At 39.6% G+C, this 15,477-nt stretch overlaps 1 protein-coding gene across 1 annotated transcript; it reads right to left on the reverse strand.

Moving 5' to 3' along the window:
* Nucleotides 1-1,752: 1,752 nt before the first annotated feature.
* pou2af2 (POU class 2 homeobox associating factor 2) lies at nt 1,753-14,306 on the reverse strand (the record flags this gene model as incomplete). The annotated part of the gene is given in 7 exon segments (XM_083913789.1): nt 1,753-2,172; nt 3,938-4,242; nt 4,490-4,529; nt 12,943-13,043; nt 14,124-14,175; nt 14,177-14,252; nt 14,254-14,306. Coding segments are annotated over 7 exon segments (1,047 nt in total).
* Nucleotides 14,307-15,477: the final 1,171 nt, after the last annotated feature.

A 15,477-nucleotide genomic window follows, 5' to 3' on the forward strand; every position in this document is an offset into this window, starting at 1 on the left:
TAAAAAGGTGATAAGAAGGAAGCATTAAATGAGCCTGTGTTTCACTGATCTGTCTTTTTGAGCCTTCAGGGTCTTTTATGGCAGTCAACCAAACATTATTAAACACTCACAAATGTCCTTCTTTCTATTTACAGCCACAGCAAAGTGAGCAATAGTGCGGGTACCACTTGAATTTCATCCCACGTGAGCGGTTTGTCAATTAACACTCTGTTTATTCGGTTAATGTTACGACATAGTGATGCTGGAGCTGTAGAGGCTTTCCGCTTGGTCTCTTTTTTTTTGTCAGTCGGTTTTTTTAACTTTGTCATTAAAGTTTTTAATGACAAAGTTTTTTAATGACAAAGTTTTTTTAATGTTTTCATAAATTCTCCAGCTCAGCGTGTCCAGCTAACTTGTCTCCTTTAGCTCACTTATTGTTTACTGGTTATTGTGGCAATAAATAACGCTACAGATAAACCTCACACCATTTTACATGTGTGTTTATTTTCACCTAAACACAAATATGTGGACATAGCCTACTGTACATGTTTTACTTTATCATAATCTATTCCACAGTCGCACCCTGTGCCAGTAAAAGTACTAATACCACACTGTAAAAATATGCCACTACAAGTCATTCAAATGATGTATCAGCAAATGTGATTAAAGTACATTTGTCTGTATAGTGCAGTCAAATGTTCCCTGTCAGTGTGTTTCTTTTATATCTGATGTTTGTGGATTCATATTGCTGCTGCATTAATGTCGTGTTTTCCTGCTGTAGAGGTTTCAGGTTGAGCTCATTTGAACTCCTTTATAAACTGTTGGGTAGTTTCATCTGCATCAATGCATCAGATTCTATCAGATCATCACATGTTTGTAGTGTTGCTGTCCTGTGAGAACCACGTATCTCTAAAAAGTCCACTTTTCATGGTTTCAGCTTTGTGACCATGCATTTTCCAGCTGATCCAAGAGGCTTTTTAAAGATTTAGCTGAAGAAGGAGGAGAAGTTTCTCAACACATACAGGAACACTTCATCCTTCACTTTATCACAAACATTCAACATCAACACATCGAACATGTGGAAAGAAACTCAAGCTGTCAGACAAATGTAGTGGAGTAGAAAGTACAATATTTACCTCTGAGATGTTGAGGCATAAAAAAAAAGAAATCCATAAAATGGAAATACTCAAGTAAAGTACAAGTACCTTGAATTTGTACTTAAGTACAGCACTTGAGTAAATGTACTTAGTTACATTCCACCAGCATCCTGGCAACTTGCGGAACTACCTCCTGGTGTACAAGTGTCAAGTAGGTTTATGGGTAAAATGTTGAATTAGTTTTTTTTTATAATAATAATTAAACATAATAAAAGTCACGGCCCTAAATTACCAACTTAACTACAACAGTTAAAATATATGTATATATTTTCCATTTTAAGGCTGATGATTTGTTATATGAGTCCATACCGGTCACTCTTTTTCATACAAATCAAACAAAAAAACACATGTAATATTTTTACAAACAAGGAGGAATCTCCCATCTGGTCAGACTGTAATATGGTCACCTCGATCAACAGAGGCTTCACCTCTACCAACATATCCAAACTTGAATCCTCTCTTTGTAAATGCATTCAAATCGTCCAATCAACAAAACACTTCACAGTCGTTTCACTGAGTTTTCTCTGTTCTGTCAAGTGCTTGTTGAGTTCATTGTTTAATTGTCTGTGAAACCTCCATCTTCTTATAAGTGATGACCCTCAGGCCCGTGCTCCAATCAGTAGGCCCTCCTGATCTCGTACGGCGACCAGGAGCTCACTCCATCCTCTTTGGCCCAGGAGGAGTGAGCCTCGCTGTTGGGGGGGAGGCCGGAGTGGCTGTCGGCCTCCTCCGTCACCATCTTGGACACCAAGTCGCTGATGGGTGTGCTCATGTAGGAAGGGCAGGGGAAGGAGGTGGAGGGGACCGAGTAAGAGCTGCTGGTGGTTAGGGGTTGGTAGTGGGCTTCCTCCAGGGAGTGAAGGGTGTAGGGCTGGCCCATGGAGGAGCCTCGGCTGGGGGAGCGGTACTGGGAGGGGCTCCCTTGGGGTTCTGGGCTGGGCATGGACGGTGGGACGTTGGCGGGGGTCAGGCTTTCTGGACAAAGAGTGTCCACCTGGGATACTGGCTCTGGAACGGACTGCTCCCAGGAGTCTCTCTGATGCAGGAAGACAAGAGAGGAGAGGACAAATCATTCATTTATTTCCTTTACTGACTAAAGGAAACATTCACCATCAGATACTGTTCATATCAGAACATGATGTCATTTATATTTCCCTTAAACTTGTGTCCTCCCCACACTGATTTCCTGCTTCCCAGAATGCCTGGAGAAAGGCAATCATATAATATGCTTCAGAATTCAGTATTTAAAAGTGTTGCTTGACAATAATTAAAAAACAACACTTTTTCCTCAATAACCCTCCGTGGTGTCCAGCCATGTAGACAGTTTCAGTTTTATTTGTCCAGGTTTAATATCCATAGTTACACATCTCACCCCAATACAATGGAGATGCAACATGTCACATGTTACTCTGAATAGTAAACTGTCAAAAGCTCAAGGTATAAGTTTCATAAGATGATGAATAAATAAGCAACTGTGCATAAAAAACAACCCTACCCTATATAATATAATAAACTATTCACTGCGAGTGGCTGCATCCGGAAAGATTAACTTCAGGTTATGGCAGTTTTCATTCCTTTAAACACCTAAATAAATACCATATACCTCGAGGACAGGTATCTCGAACTCTGCATGGTTAGATCACACTGGAGTCCAAAGGGGACCTTTTGTAATTTACTCCTGGACTTCTAAAAAGTAGGTGGAAGTTGAAGTAGTATTAGTCAAGCTCCAAAAATACTGGATCCTGCAATTCCCATTTCTTTCACACTTCACCCCTTTTCTTTTAGCTTTCTGCTACAAATCTCTTTATCAAAAGAAGATGCCTGTATGTGTGTGATTTGGTTAGAGCAGCCCAAATGATTATGGGATGGATTCAAATGTAGCAGATTTGTCAGATAAACATTCATACTGTGAACTCTTCTCCAGTATATTGTAACAAAAGATAGGTTCAAGATTTAGTAATTCTGTTTAGGCCAAATGACTCCCCTGCCTATGTGATTTGACTTAAAAATCCAGTAGAAACATCAGACACTTTGTGCCTCTTTTTCGGTGGCAGGAGTGAAAATGAGTCATCCTCAACATTTCTTGTGTTCTGGTTTAGGAACGATGAAGACAGTTGGAAAACAAGTTGACACAAATTAGGATGTAGGCTCTACAGGATGATATTTTTCCCTAAGGATGTACAGATTTTTAGGCAGTCTCTTATCAAATGGCATGAAAAATGGAGCATATAGCTGCTCTAAATGGGGGAAAAAAATCTCCCCGGTGGAGCATGCCCCCTGGGTTTGGGTTGAGTTTGAGTTTACAATGTCTGGTTGCATGGCATACTGTTGGTGTCTGTCTCTACCATCATCACTCTGTAATATAATGTGAAGTACATCAAACAGAGCTGTTGTCAACAGCTGTGGGGGTTAAGTTTAACACTAGAGAGGTGAGCTGCAGTGCAATGATGCCAGAGTTGCATCTAAGAAGCAAAATATCTAAAATTTTAAAAATGGAACATTCTGAAAACACTGGAGGTACCGCCGGGGAGTCTTACTCTTTATCTTCATGAGCTGGTGTTGTTAAAAAAAACTTTCAAGCCTTTCCCGGTATGCACTTGGTTTAAAAGGTTTGTTCACATTTTTTCAAACCCAACTTAAAACAATAGTCATGTGCCCAGATGCACATTGAAACCGTTTTTCTCATGTTAGGTGGATTTACAAAGGACTAAATCCTAAATGATGATGATGAACCTCCCTCCCCTCTTCACTCTTTTCACTCTTCTCCTGTCACAGACATCCACAGAGGGACCCCAGCCTACCAGAAATAAATGCGAGGACTCTCCACCAAATGGAGGCAGCAGGGATGAGAGCGCCGACGAGGGCAGGAAGGATCCTCCTGAGCTGGAGAAGGCGGTGGCGCTGCGGTAATCACCGAAGGTCTCTGGGTAGTAGCTGTCAATGAAGGAGGAGTAGCTGGCCATGGCGGAGGGATCGCAGCCCAGAGGCTTACCACCCAGTGTGGGCGAATAGATGTCAGGGGAGAACTGCTTGGTGGACGGGCAGAAGTCTGATTCTGAGATGAAGGGACGCCTCACGCTGTAGTAGTTGGGCAGCATGTGAGACCCTGCAGAAGACAATATGAAGCTTTTAGACTGAGATCAGTGGAATCCTCCTCTTCATTATGGCAGCTGCTGAAGGCTGCTCTGTAACCACAGACTTTACACTCCTCAAATTCATGAAATGTACAGACAACTGTGAAGTGAGCAAAAACAGAAATTGGGACCTTCAAAGTGTTAATTATTGTGATAATGAGAGTGCTGATTGAGCCTGTGTTGCAGATGATCTTTGATGTTTCATTTGCAGAGTCTCACCTGGCATCTGGACAAATGAGGGCGGAGAAGAAGATCCTCCCTGTGACAGAGAAATAAGACTTGAAGTAAGGCACGCAAACTGTAATTACACGTGAAGGTGACTCGTAGAGTGACAGGAATATTAGAAGCATAGAAGGAAACTGATTATTTCTTTTGCACATGCCAGATACTGTAAGTAGTCAAATTCACTTGAAACACATGGACACACCATCCGATTATAGCAACAGATCTGTAAACACAGGAATGTGTGTGTGTGTGTGTGTGTGTGTTTGTCTGTCTGTCTGTCTGTCTGTCTGTCTGTCAGTCTGTCTGTCTGTCTGTCTTTCTGTCTTTCTGTCTTTCTGTCTGTCTGTCTGTTTGTCTGTGTGTCTGTGTGTCCTTTGCATATCTCAGGAACTGTTCATAGAATCTATTTTACACCATCAAAGTGTGACATTGTCAACGTTGATGCAGTTTGGTCAGATGGTGGCGCTAAAACGACAAACTTTACATTTTGGCCTGCAACTTTTGAACCATCTCACAAACACAATTCTTTTTGTCCTGGAAAATGAAACGAATCCCTCTCTATAAGCCGCGCCTATTTGAGTTGATAATGACTTTCTGCCATTATTAATTGCCACTGTGCCTCCTCCTACAAATTTTGAGGAACCATCTCCAAATGGGGTACAGATCATCTCTGGACCAAGCCTTAAAAAGGGACCTTTTTTGGATTTTTGATATAACATACAGCTCACCCTCAAAGTTAGCTCAAATGCTGTGGGCTAAAACCCAGTCTCCTCAAGGCTCTGGGGTATTGCAACCACATTTAGTGGTCAAGCAGCTTTATCTTACTGTAAAGGAATTCATCTCTCTGTTTTTGTATGCATGTCTGAAACTGTTTATCCAATCGACCTCACACTTGGCAGGCATGTTGCTGAGGTCGCAAGGGAGTGCGGTGCTGAGTGTGAAGTTGATCAGATGAGCAGTTTCAGACATGCATACAAACACTGCACTATCGCAGGAGGCCAAGTAATCGACACGCTCTCAACAGGCACTGCAGTAGTTTTATACAAAATGACAAATTTTCTTCAACAGTGTCTCCCTCATCAATGCAAATGAATCCCACATTGAGTGCACAGTTATACAGCTAAACGTCCAGTAAAATCATCATGCCTGTCTGGCTACAGAACAAAACACATAGATTTACACAGAGTGTAATTATGTAAAGCATATACATCAACTACATGTATTTCCTTAACAATAACACTTAATAATGAAACATGAAAGGTAAAAAGGAGTCAAATGGTCATGCAAATCAGAGACCTAGGGGCAAGAAAAAATATCACAAAGGGAGTAATAGAGTAATACACGAAAACATACAGTCTTGTGCAGTGTGAAGAGCTGTCCATAACAACGTGTTGACAGTGAGAAGTGACAGGTCCATGTAAGTACTCTGGCACTGAGCCACGTAAAGCCTCCAATGTAACAGGTAGGATTCTCCCCTCAGGTTAATCTGAGATGATATCAACAATATATATGTATATATATATATATATATATACATATATATACACATATATACACCAAACAGCTATAATAGTGATGTTGTAGTTTTTAAATTGTGACCCATTAAAACAAATCAATGTCTAAGTTGTGAGCAGTTCAATCAAAGAGTGAATTTATATTTATATATATATATATATTTGTTACACGAAATGGTGTGTATTTTTTTCAGACTTTCCTCTAGAAAGAAAAAGTCACTCTTTTCGATTGAACTGCTCACAACTTAGACATTGATTTGTTTTAATGGATCAAAATTTAAAAAGATATGAAAACTACAGCCATCACTATTATAGCTGTTGGAACAGGACCCCTCACTTTCTAACACCTGCACTTTCTCTATGTGCCCTGCAATAAACTGGCGTCCTGTCCAGGGTGTACCCCCCCTCACGCCCGATGTCAGCTGGGATCGGCTCCAGCCCCCCGCGACCACGACAGGGACGAGAGGCTGAAGGTGAATGAATGGTCATTTAAATAAAAATATTGATCATAGAAGCTTTAAGTAAAAGTAACAATGTAAATGTTTTCCATGACAAGTAAAAGTCCTGCATTCAAACCTCAGTTAACTAAACGTGTTAAAGTAATATCATCCATACTTAAGGTATCAAAAGCAAAAGTACTCATTCTGTAGAATGTTATAAGATTATTAGCTTGTTTATACCGATGGATCCCTGTTTAAGCAGCATTTTACTGTTGTAACTGCTCGAGGTGGAGCTAGGTTTAATCGCTTTATGTACAATGAGGCAGTTTAGTCCCGTGGCCCCTCTGAAAGGTCACCGGATAAATCCGAGATGATTAATGGAGTAGGGAGGAACAAATCAGCTGCACCAATTTGTATGAACATTGTATTTGGACTTTTTTCTAATCTTTCATTAACTCATTTATTGTAAAATATTTAAACCATTTGACTCTTTGGTTGTTATTTAAATGAAATCATATGTGAAGTGTAGAGGGCAGATGTCTCTTCGGTATAACTGCTCCAAATGATAAAACACTTTTGACAAAGAGCGCCAACTACACCAGACACACAAAGATTACATTTTTTAATGTGTTGTTATGAGCTTCACAACATGTGAATTTTGTTTTAATGCTAAATCTAAATCTGAAAACACAACACAGCTGGACTTTCAACCTGAGATGTAGTTGAGTAAAAGCAAAATTAGGATGAAATGGAAAAACTCAAAGTACAGAAGCCTCAAAGATTTACTTAACTTCAGCACTTGACTCAATATTATATAAAGCTCTTGAAAACAAATACTCAAATTCACACAGAGGCTTTATGACGTTCATGCTGAATGAAATATTGAAACCAGGACTCCATTTTCCTATGGCCACACAGGTCCATAGGAAAATGATGGATTTATTGTCTGTCATTTTATACAGATTCCCCTAAATTACTATTATTTGCACCAAATCAAGTGGAAGTCTAAAACAAAAAAATATTCATGAAATCACAAGAGATGTGCAGGCAGAGCCCCAAAGCCAAAGGGCTTATTGTGTGGTTCCCCTAGAGGAGTGCACCAATATCATATTTCAGGAGCACACTAGCATCTGCAGAACTAAGACGTGACAATTAGAAATTTCTCAACACTTCTACTTTAAAATCTATTTAAAAAATGAAATTTTAGGACCCAAATCCTAATTATTTGTTTTTTAAATTGTGTGTTTGAAGTTCTTGAAAGTTCAGTCTGAAGCTGACGATGGCTCCTGCTTTCATATTTGTTATCTGCTTTTGAGTTTGTATTCACTAACTTATGGTTCATGTGTCTGCATCTTGTTATTTTTAGTTCTTCTACTCACATTTGATAAATAATATATTTGATATGGAATTAATATTAAACGTGATATTCTTTACGATAGATCTTATAATCTTGCTAACTAACAACGGTAATAATTTGTCTAGTAATCCGTGTGTAGAGGTGAGATTGGTGCAGAATGCAGAGGCACACAGGCAGGTTTGACCAACTCTCTTGTTTGCATATTGCTAACATGAAAGAGTTGATATTAAGCCTGTGTTGGCTGGCAAGCAAGCAAATTTTGAGGGTTGAATTTGAATGTGATTTGCCAGTGCCAAGACTTCCTCATCGGGCCCAGGTACGGCTCAGTGCATCTCTGAAGGCTGCGTATGGAAATCACCTCCCTCAAGCTCTGACAGTCAGGCAGTGTGTGTGTTGTGTGTGTGTGTGTGTGTGTGTGTGTGTGTGTGTGTGTGTGTGTGTGTGTGTGTGTGTGTGTGTGTGTGTGTGTGTGTGTGTGTGTGTGTGTCTGTGTTGTAAGGTTAAGGTTTATGGACTATTAACATTATTTCACAGAGAAGCTCTTCCTCCTTATGCAAAACCCTCTTCATATTCTTATATTCCCATTATCTGTTACACACTGACATTTAAACACCTATTTCATACTATAATAAGTGAACACACACATTTTGTGGGAATATTCCCATTTTATATAGTTTCAGTTTTCTTTTGTGGTACACTGCTGCAGTTCCTTTAATCACTTTATATTTTTCGTGTTCTAGAATTTTTACATTCAGTACCTAATGCTAAAATGTGCCCTATTTTTTGTTCATATTTTACTTTTTAAAATTTTATATGATCACAATTTGCTGTTGAAACGCCACAATTTACCTACAGGGATGTTGAATGCTTCGACCCAGAGACACCTCATCACACGTCAGCTATAAAAAAATGTCCCTCAAGTTTTCAGCATGACTTTTTCAGCCTCACACCTCCATTTCTCACAGTCCCCGATCATTTATATAATCGCAGCGTGTTAGAGCACACCAGGTCAATAGAAATGTTCTCAGAAAAGAGAGGCAGGTGAAGTGATGTAAGATCTTTATGTTCCAACGTGATAAGAAGGACTCTGTGGTCAGAGCTTAACTCTCAACGGCCTTTTATTCCCAGAGAGAAAAGGCTGCTTTAGCTAACATAAGGACGTGGATGGCTTTAGTTACTGTGTGTCTCTATGCACCATTAGGTCTTCATGTGTCATTTATAAACACACAAGTAAACCTCACATTGAAAAGGTGATGAATTACCTGTATATACAACCCAGTGTGATAGGAGGATGGCATATACATACTGGCTTGACGTGATATAAAATACTTTACACATAGTTAAGTTAACCATAAGAACATAACACCATGTTATTATTTTTAAAAGGATTTCAAATGTTATTCATAGAAAACATAGCAGGTAAATTGCCTTAAAGTGAAAGGACTGTACTTCTGTGCTGACGTGTGACCACAAGTGGCCGTTAGAAGATAATGATAAAACATGGTGTAACAGTAGCACATACGTAGAAAACGTTGGTGAGCTGTGAAGTCAGATACATATTTATATCTAGCTATCTACAGTATATACACAGCATACTGTAGATATATAAAGCATGATGAATAAATGACACAAAAATAAGAAATAATAATACTCGCCTTCAAATATTTTGCATTAAAACTATTACCGGCAGCAATGCAAATACAAAAGTTTTGGAAATTGCGTAGGCAGAGGACCAACTACAGGGTCACAATTAACCCAGAGCAGCATCTGGCTAACCTGACTCATAAGATGGTTTCTTACATGTGAACCTGCGATTCTCGCGTGATCTTGTGTTATCGGGAGAATTGTGCAAAATTGTGCAAGGAAAGCATCTGGCTGTCTGAGGTCAGTTGTTGTATAGCCTACACAACTATAAGCTTTTTTTAATTGAGTTCCTCTGGTCAACTGTTAGCTAAGGAGTGTGTGTCCAGGGCTTTTATTGTGAAAGGTGGGGAAAAGAAAGAGTGGATCCTGGTATGTGCTGCCTCTGTCAAGGGTGAAAGGAGAAATAATTTTTTGAGCCTCAGTGTTGTCGTTTATTTATCCTCATTAGTATGAGTGCAATGTTGGTCGATGTCGTTCATTGCATTGTGAAAGCTCAGAAAAATTCAACCTTGATTCAAAAAAAAGAATGATGCTGCTTTTTCACCATGTAATATTCCAGGGTGTTCTCATGCATTTTTTGTACATATAACAATGAAAAGTTGGCATGTAAAGCACAGGACTTTGGGTCTTTAAGCCAGGGGAGTGGGGTTCGATTCCCATTCAAATCTTGTAGTAAACCAATCCACAGCCTCTTTTTCTATCCTGATCCTAACCAAGTGTTTTTCATGCCTAACCCTAACCGTCACCTTTTGTTGGCTAAAATCCTAGTTTTTTTGTGCGTTGTTGCACTCCCGGGTCGGACTATCGGACCGCTACGGCCTTTTTTCTAATCGTAACCAAGTGTTTTTCATGCCTCACCCTAACCTTCACCATTTATTGGCTAAAATCAGTCACGTAACATTGTTTTTTGTCTATTGTTGCACTTAAGCTTTAGCATATTTTGACTTCCGGTTCATCCTGCGGTCCACCAGCTTGTTTTTTTCATAGGAATTTCTTTGCATAACTTTACGTAGGATTAGCTAAACGTGTATAAGAATTCATTGAATATGCACGTTCTCTGTGAATTTAATTAAGTTCAAGGTCAAAAAATATATTTACGTGTGAATGAATCACACGAAAAAAAAAGTCCTTAATAGTGTGATGTGATATTTCTTCTTTTGCATGTTACGTAGTTTCACTTTAATGCTGGATTCTTCATTTATATTTTCCAAATATATGGAATGGTTGAGAAATCTAAATTCCACTTTTAACAGTGGAATACAGAAAATGCAAAGTTATTTTGAATTATAAGCTTAAAAATTGAACCAAACTTTCTGTAACACTGTAACACTTGGAAGAGTAACAAAAGCAGATACAAGCTGTTGTTAATGTCTCATCTGTGCACTTTCTGACTGGACAGAGACACACTGCTGCCTCCACATGTTGTAAGTCATGGTTTAAAGTCAGGTTTGGACAATCTGTTCTGCTTTTACGCCAAAAACAACTTGTCCACAACAATGTGGGTTGGTAAACGCAGAGTTGACCTGGTGGCAGATTTAAAGAATAAGGCTTGGAATACTCCATTTCTTTCTCATTGTCAACAAGTCATATAAAAAGATCAAAACCAATCATACATTAGCCTCTATCTGTAAACACCCTGTTTGTTGCTCTCGGCCAAAAGCCTAACCTGACTCTAGCCAGATGAATTTTGTTGCCCCTTGCTTCTCTCATCCATCTGGGATCTCTCCATTAAAAAAGTGATTTCAGGAGGCTGGGCCTTATCAAAACTCCTTGCATATGACTGGATAAACCACTTGTCTGTCATCTTTATTGACATGCTACTTCAACCACTCACATCGAAACCAACCCGTGACGCTGATGAGAGCGATGCAGGGAAAAGCCAAAGCGGGTCTGGAAAAGGAAGAAAACATGGTTTCCACCAACAGAACCCTTCAGAGCCGTTCTCTGGTGTTCTTTTAAAGAAGAAAGATTCTCTAGATTGGAAAACACGGATGAAACAGCAGCACTGATGTTGACTCCTGCTTCCTCAATGCGAGCCGCCATTGTTGTCTGAATCCCAACAGTCGTTTCTCTGCTACATCACGTCTATAAAACCCCGCCCGGCGGTCCTGATTGGTTCGACCATTTTTTGCAAACCCTGAAATCCCTCTGCAATGGATCGATCCCAGGTGGTTGAATGGAGCTTGGCGAATTCAAGGTGGAACGAAATTCATCTAGTGAGAGTCAGGTTACCACAAGCCCACTGGTCCCTTAAATCTTTATGAAAAGTTCACAAAGTCATTGTTTCATTTTACCAAAAAGGCTCAATAATTTAGTAAATAGTTAATTTGCTGGTACTATTTCAGCTGTAGATTTGAAGTGGTAGTGAGCAACAACACACTGTTTTTTGGATCGAGCCCGTATAAACTACAGTGTGTATTGATGATAATGAGGGACAGGTCACCCAATTCAATGCTGGGACTCATGGGTGTGTTATAAGGTGTTATAACACGTTGCTGTCACTAGCACAGACAACAATTACTGCTGTCTACCGTTCCTCCCACTCAGAACCACTCAGTTCCTCAGAACTCCAGACCTTGTGGTTTTGCCCTTTTTGCTACACGCACGCATTGTGCACAACTCTAAATAATAGTCAGAGCTTGAAATTTTATTCAAAGTGTTGCAATGGAAAGGGGTGATTTTCTGACCCCTTTGTTGCATCTGATGCTATCTCCTGCTCTGTCTCTCACTTAACCCCCTCATTGAGTGAGTCGTCAGCGGCCTGCATGTCTATAGAGTGGACATGCCGATGCCAAACAGAAAACAAACAGTGAATACAGTCCTGTAAAGCCTTTTGACCGGCGGTTTGTGGAAAATTGAAAAGCCAGTCTTGCTTGTGCATGCAGACGTCGAAAGCAGAGCTTGATTTCTCTCACTGTGTGAGAGTGTGTGTTTCTCAGAGACAACAATAGGAGGCTTGTCTGCGGCCTGTACATGGCAGAGGACAATGGTGGCTGGCAGGTGTGCATGGATCAAACTTTGCATAGCAGCATCCTTCTTTGCCCTTTTTCTGTCTCTCTATGCTACCTGTCCACCTCAATCTTCCCACCCCGCCCCCGCCTCCACCTCGGGCAAGTTTTTGGGAGATCATGGTCGTCACCATTTCAAGCATTGTGTCAGTGTTCTTTTGTGAGGTCAGGACAGGACTTTGCGCTTTGTGTCTCTCTCTACACACATCGTGCTCAGTTATTTACAGATTGGCTTTGCGAGCGCTCAAGGGGAGCGGAGAAGAGAGGGGGGAGGTACAGGTGGTCAATGGATCAACCATGGATCGTTAGTCCACAAAACAAGACAAAATGTAAACAAGGAGAGTAGATTTTTAAAAGGCGACCTCTTAATTGTGCCACCAACAGAATGTCAACTGTGGCTGCACTGTTTGGTTTGGGAGAAAAATGAAGTGGGGAGAGACAGGACGGGACAAAAGCAGAGCGGTTTAGAGAAGATTGTGCTTACGCTGTATCTGGGCCCATTTGTCTGCCGGGATCGCTTCTCCGCCAGCAGGTCTTTGACTGTGTGCTTGACTCGAACGCCTTGGTACACTCTCTTAGAATATTCTAGACAGAGCAGAACAACAGTTTGAGGATCCACATTGGATACAAATCCAGTTTGTAGCTGGTAACACAACTTCCTACAAATTTTCATCCGTCCCCACAAATGTGTGTTCATTTGAATGTTTCACAGTTTTATTCATATAGGGGAATGACTCTTTGGGATTGGTGTGTAAATGTCATGGAAATTGCTTTGGGTTTGGTCAATGCAAATGGACTACCAAAAAGAGGCAATTTACTACCAACACTCACTGAAAGCTCCCAGTGAAGTAAGACTGGAGGGGTTTGATTTCCTTAAAGTTAACTCAAATAGTCAGTTAAATAAGAGATAAAAAAATTGTACATGCATGGATCATTTGCTATTGCATTGATTGCAAAAATGTGTGCTGGTGTGATTTGGGGACATTCCTGGGAAGCAGATGTATAAACTCAATGAAAATGCAAACTTTATTATGCAAACGGAAATTGCATGCAAAAAACTATGTAAAAGATCATTGCTTTTTCAATGGATATCTTAGATAAGCCCCGACTTTGCTCGACCGATGACTTTCTTGAAAATAAGAAATGTTCCTTTGATTTATATCTATATAATATATATATATATATATATATATATATATATATATATATATATTATACGGTATATCATAATAATGAACATCATTGTACCAGATATTATTCCTGGTTTTATGTTACAATATGAATATTATCAATTAGCATGTGATAACTTCCACATTAAAAGCATCTTTCAGATATCATACACTGAGTTATGCAAGTTTATTGACATCTTATTTTGTGGATACATGCCTTTTCTTTGGGAAATCAATGTGAACAAAGGAAACTATTGAATTAATAATGTCACATTTTATAACGTCATTAAATAAGAGACAGAATACAAATTATATTGTCAAACAAAAAAAGAAAGTAAAAGCACTACCTCATGAAAAAAACGAAATATATATATGTTAAACATATTTCACAAAAATCTATTTTTGCAGCAAATGTTATATGAGACATTGCGCATAGAACATTCATAACAATAACAAAAAAAGAGCAGCTGTCAACCTGTATATGAATGTGTCTTACCTGTCTCCATGATGATGTTGAGCAGTCTGACACACACACACACACACACGCATACACACAGAGGCCTTTCTGTTCTCCCTCTGCTTTATTTGCCTACAGTAGCTGAATCCCAGTGTGCAGCACCATACTGTGGCGTGCCACGATGGGAGCTTTAACTACGCTGTCAGGAGGGCAGGGACACATAGAACATGCCACCTCACACTGCAGTCATGAGGAGGCAGCTTTTCAAAATGACCTTTATCTATTTGTTTAAATGCAAATATTTGGTAGGGACGTTTTTTAGACTATTTGCATCAGCAGTCAAGATTAGGGGTTGGAAGCATCAGGGGCATGGAAGAGAGACTGGGAAGCAGCATGTCACTCCTCCCTGAGCCCCACTCATCATCCAAATTCAAAGGAAGATATTGTTTCCACATTGTGATTTGTAGCTGCGCGAGTTTCCTTGCTGTTGGTTTGTGGAATAGATTTTGTTTTCATTTCAGTTTGAGCGTCGACATCTCTGGAATAAATAAAACCTTTTCCAAGCAGTAAAGAAGTGACAGCTGCGAATGTACCAAAGCATCTCCTTGAGTTTACAGGTTGAGTGATTGCATCTTAGTTCAGACACTTGAGAACATACTTTGATGGCTCCTGCTAAAAATGAGTCTTTTCTTCTTTTTTTTAACGAGACATTTTTGCATAAAAGGACATTATTGTGCAGTTTTGCAATTATCGTGCAATTTTCTACCCAAATTGATGTGCTGAAAATTTGTATATGAGACTCTGAGCACACTAAAAACAAATGAGTCATTTCAGCCTTGTGTTTAAAAGAGTGGGGAGAATAGCTGGAGGCACACTTTGCTAAACAATTAGTGTCTGGCTTTATAACGAAGCTCCCATCTGACTCGTTAGTTGTTTCCTGGCTGAAGCTCACAGTGTTTTGCTTTCCGATTGCAGACTCTGGTAGTTTGTTAAAATGTGAATGTCAATGAAAATTCACAAGTTTCCCATATGTAATGCTGACATGATCAAGATCTGTTTAGACTGTCCTCATTCACTGTTCATACATACTGTATAACTACACAAAGTAATCCACTGTAGTTCTTATTTAATCCACATATTTATTACTGTAGGAATTACATGTGGAGCAAAGAAGGAAATAGTACTAAACAAACCATCACCTTTTTCTCTAATCTTAACCAAGTTGTTTTGGTGCCTTAACTTCACAGGGTTAAAATAGAATGTCATATTTCACAAGATATTGTATAAATTGTTGTGCATCATACAAACCTGTTGAGGATACATCAGTTGGTTACACTTTGACACACATGATCTCATAACGCCACTGACACCAGTGAGATAAGGTAGCTAAACA

This window comes from Echiichthys vipera (assembly GCF_963691815.1).
Source record: "Echiichthys vipera genome assembly, chromosome: 5".
NCBI lineage: Eukaryota > Metazoa > Chordata > Actinopteri > Perciformes > Trachinidae > Echiichthys > Echiichthys vipera.